The sequence below is a fragment of the Rhinolophus hipposideros genome (genome assembly GCF_964194185.1).
Source record: "Rhinolophus hipposideros genome assembly, chromosome: 19".
Classification (NCBI taxonomy): Eukaryota; Metazoa; Chordata; class Mammalia; order Chiroptera; family Rhinolophidae; genus Rhinolophus; species Rhinolophus hipposideros.
The window spans coordinates 7,792,552-7,818,711 of NC_138065.1; the positions used below are offsets into that span (position 1 = coordinate 7,792,552).

Consider the following 26,160-nt stretch of genomic DNA (forward strand, 5'->3'; position numbering starts at 1 on the left):
TGCTGTTTTCTTTACCCGAGCATTCTTCTGGGAATATTTCTTTGGAAATGGGAGCAGGAGGAGTCCCGTTTGTTCAGAATTATTTTTACCTTAATTTACGTTCGTTTTCTTAAACTCTCAACCTGGCAACCTTTTGTTACTGTCATTGAAACCCAAGTGGAATATTGTGTAATTCAATTATACCATTTTATAAAAAGTATTTGTGAAATACAATTGTTCTCAAAATGCAAACAGCAGGTCCCTCCTGGGTAAAATCTTGATTTCTTTGATCTTTGTCATTTAACACTGACAACTGGTTTCTAACCTAATAAAGATACTTGAATTTGCATAGGAATACTTATTATGTTGGCTCCAGGAAAGCAGGGATAGAGAGAGAATGGCATTATCTGATCAGGAAACGGAACTTGGACTGTGAGGGCAGAAGAGGAAAAAAGTCTTCAATTAAACTGAAGACATGATACCATGAAGGGCATGTAGAAATTAGCAAATGCATTAGAGATAATACTGAGAAGGTTTTTGATGAAAGGAACAGAGGAGCTGGTCTGGAAAAATTCCTAATTCGGGGTGGGTGGGTGGGTGGGTGTGTGTGTGTGTGTTCTCACCAATACCTTAGAGCCGGACTTAATACTTAAAAAAGAAAATAATACAATGTAATATAGGTGTAAAAATAAGATGTCAGTATTTAACAGCATGTGTTTGAGAGTCTCCAAACTGGAGTTCATTTGATAACTGTGCCCTTTATTAACTATGTAACTTAAGGCAGTTACTTTATCTCTGAGTCTGAGATTGCTTGTCTCTAAAACAAGGGTGGCGATAATAGTCTCAGCCTCAGTTCCTGACACATAACCAGCCCAGTGAGTATTTGGGGATGGAACAAATTAGTATCACGAAGACTAATGTAAAAGACATTGAATGCTGGGCACATCTTCCTCTCAGTAGAGTCAGGCACTTGTGTTTATCTTTCATCTCCGTTTTTTTTCTTGGTACGTTTCCTCCTGGAACCTTCCCGTCCTGTCCTTCCTCCCTAGAGTGCTCTCCATGCCTGCTGCTCAGTTATCATCCTGGGCAATCATTTTTTCTATTTAACGGATTGGATACTCCCCTTCCCCCCAGTTTCCTAGATCTCTTGCCTTTCTCTTCTTTGATGTACGTCTTCATTTTTGTGAGTAAATCTTCCAGAAGGTTTCTGAGAAAGATGGAAGGGGGCAAAATTACTGAGATCTTGCTTCTGCCCTCACTCAATAGGTAGTTTGGTTGGAAATAGAATTCTTGGTTAGATACCATTTTCCCGATTTTTAAGGGCATTGCTCTATTATTTTGTATTTTTATTATTGCCCTTGAAAAATCAGATACTGTTCTTATTCCTGATCCTTTGTTATCTTACTCATTTATTCTCCAGAAACTTTATGATCTCATCTTTATTTCTGATGTTTTTTTAATTTCACAGTGATGTGCCTTGTGTGTGGTTTGAGTATTACATGGGCTCTGTGAATCTAGAAACTCTTATCTTTCAGTTCTGGAAGATCTCCTTAGCTTTAGCTTTAACCTGGCTATTGAACTTTTTCTGCTGTCCTATTTTTCGCTTAGCTATCACAATTATGTAAGTGCTTTTTCCTATTCTCCGAATGTTCCTTTTTTATAACGTTCTGGTTTTGTTTCTCTGAGAGTAGTAATTATGATGTTGGGAGTTTTTTTGGTGTGTTTTAAAGTTTTCTTCTCTGCATTGTCTTATTTTTTTAGCATTTGTTTTGCCCCCCTCTTATTAAATGCTTTCCTCACTTCCTGGTGATCCTTGAGTGTCAGCTGTATGTAAGAGGGAGGAGCTGAGAAGCTGATGAGAAGCTGCGTGTGCATGGGCAAGGGTTAATGCTCGGTGGTCTGGAAGTAGATGACAAACAAGAGCCATGTTGTTTTGTTGGAAACCTCTCTCAGTATCAGAATCTGGAGGTCCTTTGGTTTGGGTCTCTTAGTTTTCTGGAAAGGACTCTTCCAGAGTGTCTGTGTTGGGGAAGCCAGTTAGGAGCAGAGACCTAGAGCTATCGCACTTGAGTATTACATTTGAACTAAGTCACATCGTCAGCTGTGCCTGGGCTTCTGGAGTCCAGAAACTCCCTAGTTCAGCATCTCCAGACAGCAAACCTTTCTGCTGCTGTGATGCTAAAGAAAGCATCACCTCGCTCTGCTGGCTATGGAGGGCTTGTTGCAGATTGGACTATTCTCATGCAAACATTTAACTCTGCCTCTTTTCAGTCCCACTTCCCCTCATAGCCTTTAGAAACACTTAAAACCTCCCACTTCTGAGCCATTTTAGTGTTCAGCAATAATAACAATAGGGGCGGATGGGTGGCTCAGTTGGTTAGAGCATGAGCTCTGGGCAACAGGGCTGCCAGTTCGATTCCCACATGGGCCAGCGAGCTGCACCTCCTGCAACTAAGACTGAACATGTCACCGTGAGCTGAGCTGCCGCCAAGCTTCCAGATGGCTTAGTTGGTTGGAGCGCGTCCTCTCAACCACAGGGTTGCCGGTTCGATTCCCGCAGAGGGGAGGGATGGTGGGCTGCGCCCTCCACAACTAAGACTGAAAGACAGCAACTTGAAGCTGAACGGCACCCTCCACAACTAAGATTGAAGGGACAACAACTTGACTTGGATGGATCTGATGAGTCCTGGGAAAAACATACCACTGTTCCCCAATAAAAAGTCCTGGAAATACACACTGTTCCCCAATAAAGTCCTGTTCCCCTTCCCCAATAAAATCTTAAAAATAATAATAATAATAACAACAATAATAGCTAATGTGGGTATGCTCTTTGCATGTATTAACTCATTTAATCCTGGGACGTTAATACTACTAATGTCCCATAAATAGGAAACTGAGGCATGGAGAGGCCAAGTACCTGCCCAGAGTGGCACAGCAGGAACGTGGTAGACGCAAGGTTTGAACTGAAGCTGTCTGTCTTGAGTTTAGCACACCCTGGCAGTACAGAGCACCCTGTTTCACATTGGTTACCCCGTTTCTGCAAGCACTTAGGCTTTCCTGCATCACTAAGTCAGTTACTTCAGCGACTTTCTACCTTCCAAAATTTTGATAATGCTTATCTGCTTCACTTTCCCTTTCATTCTCTTTATCTCTGTTTTTATACCTACTGTATTGCTTCAGTGTCATTTTGGGAACAGAGATAAATGTTTGTGTTCAATCTGTATTTTTAACTGAAATTTCTCGAAGTTCTTAATATTCTCTGTTTTATGCATTGTTTTGTTGTGTTTTTTGTTTTTTTTCCTCCCCTAATACCTCCGTGACTTCTGAATGTTCCATGGTTCCTAGGTTGCCGGACAGGTGAAGCAAAATTGACAAAAGGATTTCACCTGGCTGCCCGGTTCATCATTCACACTGTGGGACCTAAGTATAAGAGCCGCTATCGCACAGCTGCCGAGAGCTCCCTGTACAGCTGCTACCGAAACGTCCTGCAGTTGGCAAAGTACGGCGGGCTCGTTTCCTGGGCACGGCATGCCCTGTGTTGTTAAAGGCCCTGGTCTTAAAATGAAACCCTGCTCTGGAAGTCAAAGTTGAAAGGATTTAGATAATTCTGGGGGACCCCGAATTAGCAGGGTGAAAGAGATGCCTTTGGGTAACTTGGGAATGTAACCTGTTCCTATTTCACTTAGTCTTTAATTGGAATATATTTCTTCCAAATGGTGCGATTCAGTTATGTTATTAATTACAATTATTAAATAGTACAGTTGGGTTAACTATTATAATAGCTTTGTTCAATGGACAGGGAAGGGGAAGTTGAGCTGCATTTTCAAATTAGTCATGTATTATGTATGTATTATGAATGTTGATAGTATAACTTTAGTGTTTTTGATTGCAGAGAGCAGTCAATGTCTTCTGTTGGATTCTGTGTCATTAATTCTGCAAAACGAGGCTATCCTTTAGAAGATGCAACGCACATCGCACTTCGTAAGTAATATGGAGACTTTACGTGAATTGCCTTGGCCCTTCATACGTGGGATTGAGGATGCTGTACATAAATTGAGTCTTAAAAATGTTTGTATCACTAATTAAATCATTATAGCCAAAGGTTTGTTAACCGATCGGGGCATCCTGGAAGAAAGCTCATATTGACAAGTTGTAGAGCTCTCAATTTAATTTTTATGTCGGCATTTTTATCCATTAAATAAAGGCTTAGAAGACTTGCCTATTAAATTTGAACACGATACCAAGCGAGGAAGTATGGCCAGTGCGTTGGCCATTTGAATCATAATTCAGAATAATCGTAATAGGCTGCAACAGTGAAATCAAAACAGATTTTATAATGTCAGATTCATACAGCACCTTGCAGTTTAAAGCACAGCAGCTTTCACTTGTGCTCTTTGACTATAAAACTTTGCATTTTGATTTTTAAAAGACTGAGCTCCATCACTATGAGCCAGAAGGTCACATATGTAATATAAAAATGTGATGTTCAGCTCAAGAGTCCATGATCTCACTGTGTTATATGGACCTTCAGACTCCATGTGGACTCTGGTGGTTCTGGGTTCCCAGTCATGAGACACTGACAGACTGGGGGCACACCGTTGGAAACAGTCGTGGTATTTCTGCAAAAGGAGAGCGTCCTTTTAGCATACCTAGTGCCCATCTTCAGATACCTGAAGGAGTCTTGTTAGGGACAGAGTCTATACTGCATGTGTAGAGCTACGGTCCTAACCTCTCATCAAAGTCACCCTGAACATCGGATGAAAGGAAGCCGTGGACCCTTTCTTCAGAGGAATGTACATCTGTGTGGAGTTGACCTGCTATTTCAGGAAGTTTGCAGATCTTTGTGCGGCTTGTAGATAAAACCTCCAACTATAGAAGGCAGGTCTAAGCCAAGGGACAAGGCAGGAGATCGGTCCCATGTGACCAATCTGTAGGATGGTCTGTATTAGAAAGGTAGCTTAAGTGAACGTCTTGTCACTGGGACTGTTCCTACAGAAGCTACATGACCATCTGTCGCAGATACTCCTTTGGGAGGGAAACCGTACTGGACAATCTTTAAGACCTCTTTCTATCTCTAGAATTTAAAGATGAGGAGTTAAACTTCCATCCACTAAAAAAAATTACAGCTATTTTAATGTATAAAATTATTACTACTTAGCCTAGAATTTTGGGTGAGGACGTTCAGGCTTAAATAGTCTTATTTAATAATGAGCTATTTTTAAAACTAAGGTCTTTATCACACAAGGATTTTATAGTAACTATATATTTTAGAGTTAGAGTTTATAGACACTATATTAGACTGAGCTTCTTGAGGGGGAGAGATCTTATCTTTTCATCTTTGTATCTATAATTCTCCCATGTAGCAAGAATGCTTTGTATACGATACTTGCTCAAAAAATATGTATTTTAGAAAGGGATGAAGGAATTTTCTTTTACTGCCTCAACAGCCCTGTGCTTTAGGTAGTGTGGTATCTGTCTTACAAATGAAAGAGCCTCAGAACTTGATCATGTTCTCCGGGTTCTGAAGACTTGGAACATCTCCCTAGGCCTCTGACCCCCAGGTTTAGTAACGTGTTCATTGTGCTTGAGTTAGAAATGCTTCAGTGGGAAGCTGCTATGTTACAGCTAACCTGCGTGCACGCTGAAGGATACCTTACCAGAGCGGGTTCCTGCCTTTATATAACGCTTCCTGGCAAGGCTCCTGGCAGGTCCCAACATTCCCTGATTCTCTTTAGCCCTTGCCCTGCCATCTCATCACAGCTTGAGCTCAACCTTCGTTTATGTTTCTACTTCTCATTAAAGTAATCATATGAATTAGATAAAGAAGCAGCATCATTTTAAAAAAAAGGGGAGGGGGCTCGAAAAGGAAGTCAAGAAGACTGATTTTGGTCCTGATTCTACTAGTCTAACTAACTCTAGCTCTTTGGCCCCAGATAAGTGACTTCATAAAGTACCATAGAGGTATCAACTTTGAGCAGGAACTGTAGTTAACAGCAGGTAAAGATCAACAGTAGCTAGAAGGGACTTTGGTGAAACAATTTCTAGGAATTTAACTAGCACAAAGGAAATGTAAAGCTATAAGATGGGCATGTTAACATATTTTCTAAGGCCTGTTTGACTTATCACACCTTAAATCTAGTAGCAAAAGTATAGCATCTCATTAAAGCACAGACGCAGCCAGTTGTGCCCTTGGCTTGTATACTTTCTGAGCATTTGGAATATACACGGCTCATATACTTTTGTAGCAACAGATGCCAAGACTGAATCTAATGATGTAGCTCTAAGTCGTTAGTACCCAAGCTTTTCTTATTAAACTATTACCATAATGTATTTCGTTTGAAACCTAAGTAATACCTTCTTGATAAATGTCTCAAGACTATTGAACTTGCAGTTCAATTCCTTTCCAGAAGAAGATTAAAAAAACATCTGCATTGAAATAAATGTATTCAGTTATTTATTCATTCAGCAAAACTTTGAGTGCCTACTATGTGCTTGGCCCCTTGCTATATAGAAGAGAATATGGTAGTGAGAAAAAAGACTACAGTTTGTTCTCGTTGTGTTTTCCAGGTTAGGAAGCGAATGTCCCACATGTCATTCTCACTGTTGAAGGGTTTTCCGTAACAGTTAGGCATGTGACATCCTGGTTGGCTGCAGAGAGAAATGCACAGATGCAGCTTTTGGAAGGAAAAGTTTGGAGTGGCAGTTAGTACTGAAACCTTCTAACCATGATATCACTCTTTTCTTTTTGCCTTGTTTTTGCAGAATTACTTTTCTGAATGAACTCTGCTGAGGGAATTCAATTTGAGTACTATTTGGCATTGTATTTTGTCTTCCAAAGGCAGTCCCACAATTATATGCTGGGAAACTTTATGTGTGAACATTAGAACTTGGTGTCAGACTAAATAGGATAGAAGAAAATCCCTTTTTGAAAGTTCATTTTCTAAAAAATTAAATAGGGACTAAAGGGAGAAATGAAAAATGAATTTGTCAGCTAACAGGGAGAATTAGGAATATTTGTGCAGTCCACCAGCAAATGGATCTCTCTATGAGGTCCCCAAGGTACAGTAGTGAACATGCAGCCGTCAAAAAACTTAGTCTGGCTATAAAGTGCCAAGAGAAGTTCACAAGTGCTGTTCGAAAGGTTATAGGAGCACAAGAGGGACGAGATGGCTTTTGACTGGGTCTTGAAAATCGAATGGGATTTTAAGAGAACATCTTAAGAGATGTTTTAAGAGAACATTTAAGAATGGGATAAGAGAACATCATGGCGGATGAGTGGCGTCCTAGTCAGAGGTGACCACAAGAGCAGAGGTAGGGTAGCATATAAGTAAGTGGCACATTCTGAGTACAGCACATCCGCCGACTTGGCTAAACCGTAAGCTATGTGGGAGGTATAACTGGAAATAGGACAAAGGGGCATGGGTGGAGGGGTGATTAGTGGAGGTCAGAGTGTGAAGAACATGTTAGGGATTGGATCTTAATCTGTAAGCAGTGCAGAGCCATCAGAAGTGTTTAGTAAGGAGGATAAAACTCAGGCAGCAGTGAATTTGTAGACTTGGAAAAGAGAGAAACAGGCGAGCAGTTGAGGGCTTGTTGCCAAAGTCTTTGTAAGCACTGAGAGCCTGAGAGCAGCTGGAAGATAGGTGGAATGGATGTTAGAAGTAGCAGCAACAGAATTCCAAGGACATGATAACCTATTGAAAATGCAGGGTGAAAGAAGTGTCAAAACCAGGATTCTAGCTTGGGTGATGGCTGGATGTTGTTTTGTAACTGAAATAAGGAACACAGGTGACAGGGCAGGTTTTGTGGGGAAAGATGGAGGTCAGGTTTGGACCTGTTGGAGTCAAGTTTGCACATGTTGAGTTTCAGGTCTGGGTTATGTAGATAAATATGCCAAGTAGCAGTAGGGAATTCAAGTCTTTTGTTCAGAAAACAGAATATGAAGATTTGAGTGCCATCAGCATTTGGAGTAGTACCTAACCAGAAAATCAGTAAGCTAAAGAAAATATATGTATCAAGAAAATTAAAAATGTGGAGGACAAAACTTTGGAAGACAACAACTTTAGAAGGTAGGCGTGGGTGTTTAGAACTAAGCTAGAGAGATCTCTAGTAAGTTAAGGACCGAGAAAAAGGCTATTAGTTCTCATTATTAGAAAGGTGACAGAGTAGAATCTGGATAACCTAGAAATTAAGGAAAAAATCATTAGCTTTGGTTTGATGGAATTTTGACAGGTATGATGCGCTAAGTAGGACATCTCATACTATAATGGAATGAATGGAAAGACACTTGTGCTACTATATCACTCTGGTCAGAAAGAGAGGCCACAGGGAACAAAAAGAATACACTCGATATGGGAGAGTTGTCTGGGGTCAGCATCTTCTAGAGCCAGGCACTGTTCTAGACGCTGGCAATGAAACAGTAAATCAATAAAGCTCTTGCTGTTATGGAACGTTCATCCTAGTGGATTGGGGGGTGGGGTCAGGGAGGGTATGTAATAACAAGAAACTTCCCAAAATGTCTACACTAGTTGCTCTGGAAGAAAACAAATCAGGGAAGACTTTTTAAATACGGTATCTGGGCAGGCTTTGCTGATTAATCAGGTGTCACTGAGCAGAGACCTTAATGAAATGAGGAATACTCCATAGCCAAAATGGGAAGTTTGATTTTTTTTCATATGTCAGTAACTTCTTTTTTATTGAATAATCTTTCTGTTCCTTTCCGTAGGCACTGTAAGGAGATTCCTAGAGATTCATGGAGAGACCATTGAAAAAGTAGTATTTGCTGTCTCTGAACTTGAAGAGGTACTTGGCTAATTATGTTGCACTGTTTAAATATTACATATATCCTCTATGAATAGAGATGCAAAAATACTTAGCAAAATAATTAGCAAACTGAATCCAGCAAAAAGGATTATCTACCATCCATTAGTGGATCTACCATCCATTAATGAGAACTAAAAGGATTATCTACCATCACTAAGTGGGATTTATCTTAGGAATGTAAAGTTGGTTCAACAGACAAAAATCAGTCAATGTGTAATATGCCATGTTAATAGAATAATAACAGAGTAAAGGATAAAACCGCATGATCATCTCAGTAGATGCAGAAAAACATTGGACAAAATCCAACACCCTCTCGTGATAAAAACACTCAACAAACTAGGAATCAAAGGGAACTTCCTAGACCTGATACAGGGCACGTATGAAAATCCCATGGCTAACAGTATACTTAACGGTGAAATACTAAAAGCTGTCTGCATAAGATCAGGAACAAGATAAGAATGTCCACTCTCACCAATTCTATTCAGCATTGTTCTGGAGGATCTAGCCAGGGCATTGAGCAACAAGAAGAAATAAAAAGCACCCAGACTGGAAAGAAAGAAAGAAAAAACTATTCACAGGTGATGTCATCTTGTATATAAAAATCTTAAGAGGCTCCCCAAAATATTATTAGAAATAATAGAGTTCAACAGCGTTACAGGCCACAGATCAATATAAAAAATAAATTGCGTTTCTACGCACTAGCAATGAGTAATCTGAAAATGAAGTTAAGAAAACAATTCCATTAATTTACGAGAGCATCAGAAAGATCAAATATTTAAGAGTAACCTTAACAAAAGAAGTGTAAGACTTGTACATTGAAAACTACACAATGTCTTTGAAAGAAATTTTAAGACCTAAATAAGTGGAAAGATATCCCTGCTCATAAATTGGGAGATTTCCTGTTGTTAAGATGGCAGCATTCCCCAAATTGTTATGTAGATTCAGCAAAATCTTTATAAAAGTTCCAGCTGACTTTTTTATAGAAATTAACCATTTGATCCTAAATTTCACGTGGATATGCAAGGGACCCAGAATAGTCAAAACAAGCTTGGAAAAAAAAACACAATTGGAAGGTTCACACTTAACCTATTTCAAAACTTAAAAGTACAGTAATCAAGACTGTGTGGTACTTGCATAAGAATAAGCATAGATCAGTGGAATAGAATTTTTGACAAGACAATTCAATTCAGAAGAGTCTTATCGACAAATAGTATTGGAGCAATTGGATAGTCACATTCAAAAGACAGAAAGTGGACCACTACCTCACATCATCTACAAAAATTAGCTCAAAATGGATATAGGACCTAAGTAAGGGAGTTAAAACTGTAAAACTTTTAGAAGAAAACATAGATATAAATCTTCATGACTGTGGATTAGGCAATGGTTTCTTACATATGACATCAAAAGTACAAGATGTCAAAATAAAAATAGACCAATTGGTCACTCTTATAATTCAGCAATAAAAAGACAAATAATGGACAAAAGTTGGTATTTACCCAAAGGAGTTCAAAATTTATGTCCTCACAAAAAACTTACAAATGCTGTTTATAGCAGCTTTGTTCATATTTGCCAGAACTTGGAAACAACCAACATGTCCTTCATCTTGGGTGAATAGATAAATAAATTGTGGTCCATCCAGACAGTGGAACATTTTTCCGTGCTAAAAATAAGTGAGCTATTAAGCTGTAAAAAGATGTAGAAGAAACTGAAATGCATATTACTAAGTGAAAAAAGCCAACCTGAAAAGGCTACTTACTGTATGATTCCAACCGTATGACATTCTGGAAAAGGCAAAACTGTGAAGACAGTACAAAAATCAGGGATTGGGCTGTGGAGTGGGGGGGGGATGAATAGACAGCACGGAGGATTTTTAGGGCAGTGAGTCCTCTGTATGATACTGTAATGGTGGGTCCGTGTCATTATACACTTGTGCCAACCTACAGAATATACACACCAAGGGTGAATTCTGCTGTAACCTGGGTGATGAGAGGCGTCCTTGTATGTTCATCAGTTGTAACAAACGTACCACTCTGGTGGGGGTTGTCAATAATGAGGGAGACTATGCATGTGGGGGGGTCGGGGGGCATGGGAAATCTGTACCTTCTCTAAGGTACTAAGAGATGGTGTCTTCAGTCTTCTGTATCCATCGACCTTACATACTTTATACATGAAAGATGATACAATATTGCAGTTGACACAGTAAGAAAGCTGACAGATAATGGTTTCTTGAATGCTCTCATTGTTCTAAGAAATTCCATCATTCTTTGGTTTCCTGTTCTGTTTTAGTCTTTTTCAGTGTAGTTGGCAGTAATTGATGGCTAATGATAAAATAATTCCCAGCATGATGAAAAAGCGAAATGCTTCAAGATACAGGAAAATCAAGAGCACTTAACGCCTATAATGTATCATAGATTTGTAAATGAGTCCAATGGTCTAACCCAAATGGAGATTATAAAATAGAATGAGTTTCGTTCCAGTTTATTTTTAAAATAGCACAATGTATCTTTGTTTTTTGGGAAACCTCTAAAGTAAAGAATAAAATCCATCACAAGCAGTTAGTACTGTTAAAAAAAGAAAATCTCAAAAACTAAACCGGGTCCGCATCCCCTGATAGCATATTGAGGACTGCGGCGGCAGCAGCTGAGCTGAATCTTGAAAGACCAAGACCGTGAAGTAGGATGAAGGAAGAGGACGGTGACAGGAGTGGCAGGACTTAGGCGTTCCAGATTCATTGACCTGGAATTACCGGGCTGGCGGCCATGTTTAACCAGCTCATGACGTCCTGATCTTGAACACAGAACGGACAGAGGGTCCCAGACAGCGTCTAGCCTGAGCTCCCAAGTGGGAAGCTCTTTCTCTGTGACGCGGGCTGTCTCACTGTGTGTGGCTCAGCACTAAGCTCCGTGGATGCGGCGTCATTACTCCATGATTTTAACATCTCACTTTTCTGACACAGGCTACTTACCAAAAGCTGCTACCTCTGTACTTCCCAAGGTCCTTAAAGGAGGAGACTCGGTCATTGCCGTACCTGCCTGCAGATATTGGAAATGCAGAAGGGGAGCCTGTGGTCCCTGAACGGCAGATTCGAATAAGTGAGAAACCTGGTGCCCCAGAGGGTAAGTTCCACCTTAATTTCCCCTTAAGGAAGCAAAGGGACTGACCACCAAAGAAGTGGGACGTTTAGTTTGACCTTGGTCAAGCGCTCTATAAGTGTGACATTCAGATTAAGACCAACTTAGATGTTTTCTGAGTCTTGCTCTTGATAAGACTTACTCTTTAAATTTAAAAAACAAAATTATTTAATGTCAAGTTTGTGTTAGGCAATAGAAAGTCAGTGGTAGATATAACAACATTCTGACCCTCATGAAATTTATAGTTTCACTCGAGACATTGTTGAGACAGCAGTCAAGTACTTTATCATCTAATATTTTCAGTGGCTTTAAGAATGTCTTCTAAAAGCCATACCTAACATTAAACACAAAGACGAGAATACTGCAGCCATTCGTTTGTTTCTTTAGGGACTTCCTCCTGTAGATTGAAGCACTGGCAGAGTAGAGCACTGAGGGGGAGCCTCTCGAATGTTCTATAAGACAGCTCGTGCTGATCTGCGTGCATATGTGTTCAGGGTTATCTCCCTGCTGTGGAGTCACGCCTCGCACACTCCAGAGCTGGAACTTGATCGCAAAATACAGCTGCTTAGGAATTACCGTGCAATTCCTACTGAGAACAATTTGAATTGAGCACCAAGTTAAACCCTGTAGAAGGCCACTCATGTCCTTTTAAACACCAGGGTGTAGACTTAACTCAAACAGAGGGAACTGGAAATGGTGTGGCATCAGGAAATGTCTCTGCATCGAGCTTTGCTGGCAGAGTACCCTCCAGTGCAGGACACCCTTGAATTGTGTACTCATTTGGAGTCATTTGAAAATCCTCAGAATTGTGACCACCACTATAGAATGTAATTTTTCCTAAATGCATAAAATGTATTTTATGTAACAAGGAGTAATAAATAGCAAAACTAATAAAATGAGATCGTAATACTGGGCAGTAGATGAGACTAACTCATTAATTAGCCAAAGGTTCCCTTCTCAGAGTGCCTGATTTGCATCTATCTCAGAAAACATTGTTACCTATAGGTAAAAGCCCTAGTGTTTGTAAATACTTTCAATTCAAATGTTAAATATGTTAAAGTAGATGTAAAAGTCAACTTCACTTGAAGGATTGAAAGAAGATTCATTCATGGGTTTTGGGTTTTTATTTTCAATAAAAGCAGACTCTTCTAAGCTGTGACCTGTCACACTTTGAGGGGCCGTGAAGTAGATGTGAGGAAATCCCACCTGGATGACCCACCGGGCTGGGCTTCAAGTGCCGACATTGCTTTGGGAAGCTCCCCCTGGTCCAGGGGTTGTTTGTTTTTAATTTTTTAAATAGATCTGCTAAGGCAGTGGGGAACACCCTAACAGATGATCATATGGAGAAATCAGCAAGTTAACTTATTAATTTATAGTCAGAACTGTAATTCTTATAGATGAGAATGGTTGTGTAGATGTGCCCAGTGTAGCAAACCAGTATGCTAAATTAGAATCAAAACATACCCTGCAATCCTGATCTATCCATCGTCCTTCGGGGGTTACCGGACAAGGACTGAAGTTTACGTGCCAACCAATCAAGTGCTCCCTCCTTAAACAATTCTGGATAAATGACCCCCAAACATTTGTTTTTTATATTCTTCTTTTGTTAGATGCTGTGCTACAATCCATCTTTAAACCCACATGCAGTATAATTACTTCCATCTTTTGCTTATGATTACATTCTACTGTTTTCCTTCCAAAGGTTATACCCAGGTCACCTTGATTTGATTTCATATATTCCTAAAATACTTGTGTCACACATGGATGAGTAGTTTCCTTCTTTGTTGCAGTTCTTCAGATACCTAAATCTGATTTCAGTTTTATTCTCCAAAGTTAACCTCCTAAACCCATTTCGCTAGCGGTCATCCCTATTGCAACATTCACAATCTGTTTGCAGCATTTACTGTCAAGTATTGTCGGAAGCTCTGTATTGACAGGATTTTTGTTGCAGACAGTCCAGAAGAGGAGGATGAAGGCTTGGGAGTTGATCTCTCTTTCATTGGCTCTCATGCTTTTGCTCGAATGGAAGGAGATATTGATAAGCAAAGAAGACTGATCCTTCAGGGGCAGTTATCAGAGGCGGCCCTGCAGAAGCAGCATCAGAGAAAGTAAGGCAAAGCCCTGTGGACTGACAGACATGTAAGACATGAGAAACAAGAAAGGGCCTTCCATCCGCTGAATGATCTAATGTACTGTACTCTCATTTATTTATTCCTCATGACAGTCCGGGGGGAGGACACTGTCCCCACTTTGTAGATGCAGAAATTCAAAGTTAATTTATCAGTGGTTGGAATTAATCGGTGATGAAACCACTGCTCAGCTGCGTGTCTGACTTCAGAGCTCCTGCTCATTCTGCTGTAACTGGTGCTTCTGGGTGAGGTTATGTCGTAAAAGTAAACCAGGGAAAGGGAAAGGAGACTTACAAAATTTATACCTGACTTTACTATGTTTATAATTAAAACATAATCTACAGTTTTATTACATCTAAAAGCACTTCGTTTCTCCCTGATTTATCCCCAGGGACTTTATAAAGCCGTTCCTTTTCTTTCAAGTATTTTCCAAAGCAATTCTGAATAAATCCTTTTTAAAATATAAAGAGAAGCAGCTTTGGTACTTCTGAGTAAGTTTTTCCAAGGATTAACAGTCCTTGGAATGCTAGCTGCTTTTCAGAAAATTTCAAAGCAAAGAAAAAATCGTAAACTATAAATGATTAATATCATCCATTACCTTCTAGGGTTGGTTAAGGGGGTAACATCTCCTAAGACTAACGAACGTAGCACGGCTACTGCTACTTGGCAAGCTCTGCACATCGGTCACTCAGTGTTCTCTTCAGTACTGAGCAAACCATGGTCTGTTTTACCTTTGAGCTTTGGCACTTGCCCTCCCTTTGGACTGCAATAGTTTGTCCTTCAATTCCTTCCCATTCTGCAGGTTTCAGCTTAGAAGCGATGGCCTCTGGAAATGCATCTCGCTGGAGATAAGTTGGAATAGGTGGAACAGACGTCTGGGATAGAGGCCTCGTCCTGTATGCTTTGTTCCACACTTGGTGCTTAATCAAAGCCTGGCGTAGTGTCTGTCACACTCGGTTGTAATGATGGGTGGTTGCTGGCAGTCTCCGTCTATAAAGTGGGAGTTGGACTAGATGATCTGGAGTCCCTGACAGAATTAGAATTTTGTGTCTCCCTAGTTCCTGGTCTTCACTTTATTCTACTTTCATAAACAGGAGCCAGTAGGGGGCACCAATAAATAACTTTTCCAAAAGCAGTAACAATCAAATGATCGTTTCAGTGGTTTCTAAACTTGGCCATGTGTAAGAATCATCTGACAAACACTTTTCTTTCAATACAGTGACTGGGCTGTCCCCCACATGAATGGAACTTTGGCATCTATATGTATTTTTAAACTTCTTCACATCGTGATTGATATGCTCCTAGATTGGGTGCCTCTTTTGGTCTAGGGCAGTGGTTCTCAAGCCCCCTTGCATTCTTAAAAATTGTTAAGGACCCCAGAAAGCTTTCGTTTAAATGAGTTATATCTACCAATATATATATGAGAAATTATTTATTCATTTTAAAAATAACCTATGATGTTTTCATGAAAAATAACTTTTTTTTAAATTAGAAGAATGGCACTATTTTACATTTTTGCAAATCTCTTAATGTTTGGCTTAGGAAAAGACAGCTGGATTCTCATAATCAGCATTCAAACTATTTCAATAAATTGTTTTAGGTGAAGTATATAAAGAAAATCTGACCTCAGATATATAATTGGAAAAGGTAGGCGTATTTTAATACTTTTTTTCACGTAATTGAGGATGTTATTCTTTGATACTACACTATAACTCAATGTACTTTTTTAAAGTTTAGTTGTAATGTGAAATCTCAAACCATAACCATGAATTTTTGTATTCTGTTATATTAAAATACATTGTTCTATCCTACACTTTGAATGGATTTTAATAGGGATTTAGAGCATGAAATTTATAATACGATGCATTGGTCTTCTGAAAAATACTGAATCACTGAATTTTTCATATCTTCCAAATACGCATTTTACTACACAATATGAAAAGATTATATTTGTTAATATCACCACTGATATCATCAGAAAAATCTTTAAGTATTAGAAACTGTAAGCCTCTGATGGATACAAACTTTCCAAAATTGTATATATTTTTTTAAAACTCAAGTTTTATCATTGGCAAAAAATGTTCTTGGTTGTTTTTCTTGAAATTACAGGGTGGTTTTCTTCATTTTTGAGAAAACATCTGCCAGCTATTCATGTTGAATAACCATAGTTTATCTGCCAGTCATTATTTGAAGAAAAATGGTGTTCCATGAAAAAAAGCACCTAGTTCAGCTTTCAAGTGCAACACATAGTGCTTTTCTTCAAGACAACCTCATACTTCAGTATGCAGAAGTGCTTTATGTGTTTTTCCCATTCTGTGACACATCGATATTAAACAGATGTATTCCCAAGGCTTGATTTAATAAAATTAATAATTTTACTTCCTCATCAAAGACATTCTTAAATGAAACTGCCTTTTTTCCCCCCCGTGAGTATTTTGGCAGTTGAAGAATACGGTGACAACAGATGCAGTCTGGTGCCTCCTCCTTGATTTATGCTAAGGCACCAAGATTTTACCCAGCAGTGGCTTTTGCGCCATCGGTGCAAGCGTCAGCACAGTCAGAAGGGCAGATGATGTGCCAGTGTCATTATGAAAATCGTTTTCACCTGGCAAACCCCTTGAAAAAGTCTCCGGGCTGTGGACCCCACTTTGAGAACCACTGGTCTACGGTCTTGGGAACTTGGCAACCATCTGATCCTGTTCTCTAAAGTGGGAGATACAGTGTGTAAGCATTCAAATCGCCAGGGCTGCTCGCTGAATATTTGTAGACCTCACGAAACTTCCTGACTCAGAACCTCTGGGGGTTCCTTAGATGATTCTTGCCTGAAATCACTGACAGAGTTACAGCTGATTAAGGAGGAGCCTTTGAAGTGGCTACTGCAACATATCTCCCTTCTCTACCACCATCTTCAGCCCACTTACACAGACCAGCTCTGGAGAAGCTGGAAAGCACTGAAAATATTTTGTATTTGTATACAAAGAACTGTGTTACCACCTTTCTGAAATCAGTCAACCTCTTCTCTCTCTCTCTCTCTCTCTTTTTCACACACACACACACACACACGGCCCCCAACTACCTTTTTCATTTCTCCATGCGTGGTGCAGATATTCTGGAATGTTTGTAAGTTTTTGTTTGGACTGGATACTGTCTTGTTTCTTTTTCCAATGAGGCGATTTGTTTCACTTAACAAGTTCAAGCCAGTACTAAAATGAACCTGTATTCACTGAGTGCATGCTTGCAGCAAAGGGATGGGTTCTAGGACAGACTACAACAGCAGCATGTGAAGTATTGTCCTTCTTGATAGAAGGCCTTGATCTTGAGGTTCACGTTCATAACAACAGTTTGCATTCACTTCAGAAAGCACTGGATATTTACTCTGTACAAGACAATATTCTGGATACTGAAGTATACAAAGATAACCAAGGTAGTCCCTCTCTTCTGGAAATTCATGAGTGAGCCACACTACCTTCAGGTGTCAGGGGTACCTCCTAAACAGTGGTCAGGCTGTGCACACATCCAGTCAGCATAGTTTCCGGCTTGGAAAAGAGCACAGACCATGGCTACCACGGTCTGAACCAAGAAACAAGGGCTTGGTACCTCTGCCACTCAGTTGCCTTGAGTGATAAGCTACATTTGAATCAAAAGATTTTCGGATTTCCCATTTACGTGGCAGTGTCTATGCTGATTAAAGGTCTTGTATCTATATTGCAGAATTCGTCAGAGTAGTAACAGCAGCTCAAAAGTGTGGACCAGGGACCCTGAGACCCATTCAGGAAGTCTGCGAGACCAAAACTACTTTTTAATGTTACTAAGACTTTCTTGTCCTTTTCATTTTCATTCTTCTAGTGTTCAGTGGAGTTTTCCAGAAGCTGCTTAACGTGTGATACTGCAGTAGATTAAATGCAGAAGCAAATATGAGAATCCAGTAGGAATTAAGGAGATTTGCAAAAATGTAAAACAGTATAACTCTTCTCCCTGAATACAGATTTTTTGTGTGTGAAAACTTACTGTTTTTAAGTTAATAATTTTTTTAATTTCTGTTTTTATTTCTGATTCAGTAAATATTGGTGGGTATCACTGACATAAACATAAATGGATCCAGAGACCAAAAAGTGTGAGAATGAGAATTGTTCAGCAGTTTAGGATATCACTGAGCTATACGTCATCTGTTTGCATACTGGACCACATGCTAAATGTTTAAGATGGCCAGCTGTAGTGTTTAAAACTTATTTCTCTTAGATTTTTAAAATCAGGCTTTTATTTACATAAAAACGTCTTGTTTCTGTTGGTAATGTTAGTAGATCAGGTTGAGCAAATGCTAAATTTTTCTGAGGAAGTAGGTCTTTAGTTAGTAATATCTTTTTGAAAGCCTTCAATTCTTCCGTCAGTAACAAAACTAAAGGTCGTGGATTGGCTAAGTTAGAGCATTCTTTCACAGCATTGCCTTGCCACTTCAATATCTCTGTAATGATTCTTTTTAATATCTGAAAAAAATATACATATTATTTATTTCTTGATTAATATTTCCAGGTCTCCTACCCAGTTGTGACACCGATTCGGGTGTCATAAGATAGAAATTGGAAGCAATCTATTTGTTCAAAGATACAGCTTTTAAAACTCTTAAAATTATTTTTACCGTCACTTTTTTTCTTTCTCAAGCATTCCTTAGTTGGCTTAAGTTCCAGTTGCCTGTAATTCTTATGTCACTTCTCACAGTAAAAACTCTACCTCATTCATTACTAAATATTTATTGAGCTCTTACTATGTGCCAAGTGTTGTGCAAGAAATGTGATCAAGTGGCATGCAGGACAGATACAGCCCCAGCCCTCATGGAGTTTGGGGTCTTGCAGAGGGAGAAATGTTACACTGATTATTATGAATGCTTTATTTAAACTACAGGGTGCAATAAGAGTTCATAACAAGGGTCTTAACCAAGTCCAGTGTGGGACAACTGCATGAGATCAGGAAAAGCTAATTCATTCCAAAGCTAAATGTTTACCTGTTCTATGGGTGTACACCAATGAGTGAGTTACTCCTCTTTTAAGAGTAACTTAGCTTAAATTTTCTTCATCGTTCAGCCTTTGGTTGTGCAGGTGGATGGTAATTGATTAACTGGAAGAAATTGCCTTGTATTAGCCTTGTGAGGACAGCAGCCAACCTTACCTGAGTGTAGCCCATTGAGAAACGATCCACTCAGCGTTTCTCCCTTTACAGCATGTGGGTGGCCACTTAGCTGCCATTTTGACATATTTTGTGTGACTGTTCACCCATGATTATATTCAGCCATTAATTTAATAGAAATTTGTTTGGAATAAGCTCTAGGAAAACAAACTATTTTGAGTTATTTTCTTTTTTTGGCTTTTGTTTTGACTGTTGGGTTGGGAGCAAAGATTGCATGTGTTTATTGAAAGAAAACACAGAAACTACAGCAAACAATGAGGTGCCGTTCACGAAAGATAATAAGGGAAAATTTTGATTTATCTTTGAATAGATTTTTAAAAAAACAAAGAAAGCATTGTTTCTCTGTTGGATGAAGAGATAAAGCTAACATCTTTTGCTTTTATTCCCTCCTCCCGAATACTGATTTAAAAGAAAAGGTAACCAAATCAAATTTTCGATAGTGGAAATGGAGATTTAATTAGAATAAAGGAGAAAGCAGGTGAAGATTGCTTTCGTGTATTGTTTATATTGGAATTCATGTCAAGGTCCTTAGAAACTGAAACAGCCCCCATTGTCTCAGCAGTGATTCTAAATTTTTTTGAATCATGAAGCCTTTGAGAATCTTACGTAAGCTATAAACCTTCTCCCCATAAAATGTTCACAGGGATTTTGCCAACCAGTGTCCATCCTAGGAACTCAAGTCAGGAATCACAGATCAAGGTTAAAAACATTTTAGAGTTTATACTATTTTGGAGTTCACGTGGACAAAAATCAATTTTAGATGGATTAAGGACTTAAAAAAATTAAAACTCATGGAAGGAGTTATAAGTTAGTACTTTCATATCTTGAGAAGAGGGCAGGTTTCATAAACAAGCTATAAAAAGCACAATGAAAGAAAATAGTTTTGACTGTATTAAAATTAAGAGCTTCAGAAAGTAGAGCCATGAAGCTTAAAGAAAGTCAAGAACAAGTTACAGAATGGGAATATTCACAGTATACCCAACTGGCAAATGCTTACCGTGTTTCCCCCAAAATAAGACCTAGCCAGACCATCAGCTCTAGTGTGTCTTTTGGAGCACAAATTAATATAGACCTGTCCTTTTATAATATATTATATTTATTATATTATACTGGGTCTTATATTAATTTTTGCTCCAAAAGACGAGTTAGAGCTGATGGTCCGGCTAGGTCTTATTTTGGGAGAAACACGGTTGTATTAAGAATATACTATAAAAAAACTCCCATGAATAAGTGAGAAAAGAATAAACAGCCTTGTAGAAAAAAGGACAAACAATATGAAGGCATCTCACAGAAGAGGGAAACATGGCCATTGAACGTGGCCAGGGCCTCAGCATCACTAGTAACCAGGAAAATGAGGCCCCATTTCAAACATAACTGATTGGCAGAATTCAAGCATCTGCCAATACCAGGTGTTGAAGAGGACATGGACCCACAGGGTCTTGTGTTCGTTGCTTGTAGATGTATAAATTGGTGCAGCACTTTGGGAAGGAGATTTGGCCGTAGCTCCTAAAACTGAACATATCTTACTACCTGGCCCTCCCACTCCTACGTGGCTCCCCAGGAGAAGTCATGCGTGTGGGTACCAGGAGCCGTGTGAAATAAGTCAACATAGCGCTGTTCTCAGTAGCAAAAACCTGGGAACAGCCCAATGCCCATCAGTAGGAGCATGGATTTATAGACACTGTAGTTTTTATGCTGTGTGAATACATTGTATAGAGGAGTCAAAATGAATGAAGACCATTGACACCCAACAGTATACATAAAACTTGGTAATATAACAAGTCAAGAAAGTAAGACCCAAAAATTACATAAAGCCTGATCGGCTTTTTTTCTCCTTTAAATAGTTAAAAAACAAAATTTTTTTTAGGAATGCATACCGGGAGTGCCAAAAAAATGTATACGCGTGACTTGTATTCATCTTTTGTTTTGGTATATATTGAGTATTATAATTTTAATAGTTTCCTCCTCTCTTAAAATGTGTATACATTTTTTTGGCACCCTCTGTATAGATGAATTACGATGATAGAAAAAGGAGAGCAATAAAATGATGAGATTACCGTGAGGTTGCTAACTTTTGTTCTGGGTGGTAGGCTTTGGAGAGTTTATTACTTAATTTAAAATAACTAATTAAGTAACCAGTAAAAGCAAACCATGTATGTACCAGTGATAAGTATTTTGAACCAAAGGTAATTAATTCATTTTGTGTACCTGAGTTCCAGTTAAAAAAATTTTTTTTTTCACAGCTCGTTGAACACATAGTTACTCAGTGTCAGGAACTACCCTAGAGATTTGCTGAAAATACGGGGACAAGTAAGATATATTCCCTGTTTGTGGTCTAATAGAGAGAAGCAAATGTTACAATAAACGGGTGAAGCCCTGTGCTTATCTTTGTGATACAAAGAAGGGAGCAGCTAGTCTACAGCCTGGACATTACCTCCATTCCACCCCCCTTCACTCCGCCCCCACCCCTAGCCCAGCCACCCCTCTCTCAGCATCCATGCTCAGTTGATATTTAGACATCTGTTGGGTTGCTTGTCTCATTACAAAGTTCAATTTTCTTTGTAATATGTCTATCTCATATATTCAATTTTAAACTCTTGGAAGCCAAGGACGTTTTGTTATTACTCTCAGACCCCCAAAATGCCTTGAATAGTATTCATGTCTGTTATTCCATTCAGCAAAGATGTGAGTCCCTACTATGATGTAGACATTGCATTTATGCAATAAACCTCTGAAAAATCAGTTCATGAATGTTTAGAGTATAGAAATTAACAGGTATTTACCGAATTCCTGTTAACATGGTTTGTGCTTATAAGATATATTATTCTGTCTGTGGAGATGACTTAATCAGAAAACAATTAGAAAACAGTACAATTGGGGATTTAGAGTAAATAACCTAGAAAATGACTCTGTGTGGAAATATGGAATAGTGCATATACTTAGGAGAACGACGATACATGTAGGTCTTTTCTTGACTAGCAAATTACATCTTAAACCAAAATTAAAAGCTGTTACTTCTTTGACTTTTCAGTTGGTGTAAGTGGACAAGTTTCCAAATTTAAAAAGGCATAAGCTATAGAACTATATAATACCAAGTGTGTTTTATGCAAGCAGTAACAATTTCTGTGAAACTAGCGGGCGTATCACTTGTTGATTGCAATCCATGTGTAAGAGACTTCCCATTAAATATCCTTAGTGTGTGATTGTACTTACAGCAAAGGGTGCCCTCCATACACACCATTTTGCAGCTGAGGAATCAACTAAGAGGCACTTTGAATTTTAAGAAAGCAGTAGGAAATAGTAGAAAAAGTACTAACCTTTCCAGAAATCTGGAGACCTGAGTGCAACTTCAGTTTCAACCATCGATTGGCTGGTAACTCTAAGATTAACTCGACCCTTTTGCAGGTCATTTCTCCTCTTTGAGATCTTTAATGTGTCTTCCGGCTTTAATATCCTCCTAGCCAAAGCCAAACTGCGGTCCTTGTGATCTGGTGTAGCGGGTATCTGTACACCTAGTTTGATTAACACATCATTAAAGAAAGCTGGACATCCCAGATAAAATTACCTAGTTCCTTTGTGACCCCATATAACATGTACAACACTTAACCTGTTTTCCTTCTGCAAAGTAATCTCCTCGAGGGCACTGACCATGTTTACTCACTGTAGTACCCTCAGTACCTATCGTACAGTAAGCACTCAATACTTTGTTGAATGAGTGAATGCCTATTTTGGAGAACGGCTATTGCTTTAGGCTTTCTCCCTTTGCTTTTTTATTTTTTATTTTATTTTATTTTGTTTTTAGTAAAGGAAAATAACAGTATTTAAAAACAAGTTAGTTCTAGAACTTGGTATCTGAGCCATTTATATGAGTAGTCTTCATGTGAGAAAGGAGTTTTCTAAATTGAGTATGAACGCCTTCCTTTCTCAGTAATCATTTGTATTTATTTTACCAAAGCACATAGCAGGGATTCTGCATATTACGATGGCCTCTTTAACTCCTTCATGGTAAAACATCATTCTTTAGGAATGGAAAGATAAAAACAGGTCCTATTTGAAAATTTAATTTTAAGGGTTTATTCTACTAATTACATCTTTTATTTCTCTAGTTACAACCGCTGGTTATGTCAAGCACGATCTGAGGATCTGTCTGACATCGCGTCTCTCAAAGCCTTATACCAAACAGGTGAGCTTGTGGCTATGGCAACTGATTTCTTTTACTAAGGAAGGAACCTACCTAGGATGCTGTTAGAGATTTTATTTTGCTCTGCTTTAGTCAAGTTTATCTGTAAACAGAATGTACCAATGAAGATAGCTTTTGCTCATCATCACGATCTTAAAAATAACATCTCAACCGATAAATTTTTCAACTTGTAGTTCTACTTGACCAACTTCATTTTTTCTTATTGTCCTTTTTGTTACCTTTCCATTTTTTTTTCTGCTTTCAAAAGTACCATGTACTTTCTATACAAAATTTGAACAAATCTTACATGAATGTATAATGGAGGCAGTGAAAGTTCTCAGATTCCTGCTCTTTCTTGTATTTCTTTTTCAGACAGTTCTTGTTAATTTTCAGATTTGAGTTTTCCTGGATCACTGATTTTGTTAAAAGTTGTTGTGAGCCTAAACAGGAAGCCATTTCTAAAAAGATCTTTGCCTTGTGACCTTACCTTTTACTGTCCCTGATTTCAAACCTATACGAGGCCTTATCTCAAAAGTCAGGGCCATCGTGGAAACCTCAAGAAGCAAAAAATAAATAAATAAAAAGGAGCTGTTTTCCACATAGTGAGAGAAATTTGCAAATGAAATTTGAAAAACTTCTCCTGGTTTTCAATCTTTTACATTTGTGTAGACTGTTTTTATAAAGTCAGCTCCCAGGACAAGTGATACTTTGGGCATACATGTCTGGATACTCATTGCATTTCCTGTTTGTAGGTGTTGATCATTGCGGTCGCACAGTGATGGTGGTTGTTGGAAGAAATATTCCTGTCACATTAATAGATATGGACAAGGTAAGCCCGAAAAGGCTCCGTTTAACAAATAATGTTGGTTTAAAACTAAGGAGGATATGAATTTGGAATCAGCTTAGAATATGAGATGAGGCAGAATTGTGTATCTCAGGCAGAGTAATAGCCCTGGTCGTGCAAGTCTGTGCGTACCATTTCAGTAAGTTGGGGGTTTGGTTTTGCTCTGTAGGAACAAATACTGGAATGCCATGATGTGACCTCCGAAACGCAGCTGCTTTGTTTTGGATATGACATACCTAGCAGGGTTTTGATTGGAATCATTCTGTATTATAATTGTACTAACAATCAAAGTCTGCGTTTCTTTAAAAAAGAAAAATTGTGTATCTATCTGAAGAGAAGAAACCAGAGATGTAATCAGCCCAATGTGTCATAATTCCATAATCCCTTCATTGGGAGGCAAAGGACAGAAATAGATGACTCATAAAAGAAATGGTATCACTGGTAAATAAAAACAAAAGATGGTCAATCTGACTAGTAGTCTAAAAAAAGTGAATTAAAATGAGAAATCTCTTTTCACCTTCAAAATTAACCAGAACTTTTAAGTCATCGTGATCAAAGAAAAATTGAAACTGTAAAAGTGGTCACAGCCATTGACCTAGTACGTAATTCCATTCCTGAGAATTTGTACTAAGGAAATAATCCTAAGTGTGGAAGTAGCTGTAGGCCCTGAAACCACCCAAATTGGAATACTTAGGCAAGGAACAATTGAATTCACAGGATAAATATATAGATCTTAAAACAGTTTTAGTGGAAACTCACTGCAAAGGAGAATCACTTTAACGTATAATTCTTAGCCATAGGAAAAAAAATTATGTACTTAAAAATGTAAAAATATTACACACAATTTTGAGATAAAACACAGTTGTGCAAAAGCAGGCAATTGCTTCTGTTTAAGCCCTTAGATTCCTGGTCACTGGTGTTTGGGTTAAAAAAAAGGGTGAAAGCACTGAACCTGACATGTTACTCACAGGCTAATTTATAACACAAAATCATAACCTGAATTCCTAACAGGTGGTTATTGTTCATCCACAGATGGAATGTTCTGTGACTCTTAAAAATTATGGTTATAGAGGGTGGGGTTTGGGGAGAAGGTGAAGGGATTAAAAGTACAAATTAGTAGTCACAATATAGCCACCGGGATATGAAATATAGTTTGGGGAATATAATCAATAATGGTGTAAAGATTATGTAGGGTGCCAGATGGGGACTGGACTTATCAGGGGGATCACGTCATAGACTGGGGAGATGCCTGACCTCTGTGCTATATACCTAAAGCTGAAGCTGAATAATACTGGATAGCAACTATAATTTTATATATATATATACATATACATGTGTATATATATACACATACATAGACATGCACACGTATGGTCATGGGATGAGGCGCACAGCATAGGGAGCATAATCAGTGGAATTGTAATAGCTGTATACGATGTCAGAGGGTAGGAGATTGGGGGGATTATCACTGTGAGGGGTGTAAATGTCTAACTGTTACATTGCTTGTATACCTGAAACTAATGAAAACAAATTTCATTGAAATGCTTACATTAAATAGTCTTAAAATACTATTCTCTGACAAAAAATTATAGTTATAGAGGCAAGTACTACAGAGGAATGTTTGTAATAGAATATCAACAGTAGAAAAATTATATATACACTGACTTTTAAGCATTAATGGTGAAAATTGGAAAAAAATCTCAAAATGGATTTCATGGTTTGAAGGAGAATTTGCTTTATACATTTTTTTTGTGTTATGTGGCTACACTTCTTTATAATGAAAAAAAATTAAGTTAAAGATGGGAATTTGAAGCTAAAAATGAGTATCTTAATTCCCTAAGGACAGGATAGAGAGTGGACAGAAAGGACCAGAAGCAATCTGATAAGAGCAAA

General features: G+C 38.5%; 1 protein-coding gene across 4 annotated transcripts in view; it reads left to right on the forward strand.

The window, feature by feature from the left end:
• The window catches only part of GDAP2 (ganglioside induced differentiation associated protein 2), a 77,833-nt gene that overhangs the window by 20,874 nt on the left and 30,799 nt on the right, over positions 1 to 26,160 (forward strand). For all 4 annotated transcript variants that reach the window (XR_013991779.1, XM_081026604.1, XM_081026603.1 and 1 more), the window contains 7 exons: positions 3,325 to 3,478; positions 3,872 to 3,960; positions 8,705 to 8,781; positions 11,759 to 11,918; positions 13,885 to 14,041; positions 23,350 to 23,426; positions 24,176 to 24,252. Coding sequence is in view for 3 of the 4 variants with exons in the window: in XM_081026604.1 (XP_080882730.1) it covers positions 3,325 to 3,478; positions 3,872 to 3,960; positions 8,705 to 8,781; positions 11,759 to 11,918; positions 13,885 to 14,041; positions 23,350 to 23,426; positions 24,176 to 24,252 (791 nt within the window). In the remaining variant the exon portion in view is untranslated. The remainder of the gene's footprint in view (positions 1 to 3,324; positions 3,479 to 3,871; positions 3,961 to 8,704; positions 8,782 to 11,758; positions 11,919 to 13,884; positions 14,042 to 23,349; positions 23,427 to 24,175; positions 24,253 to 26,160) is intronic.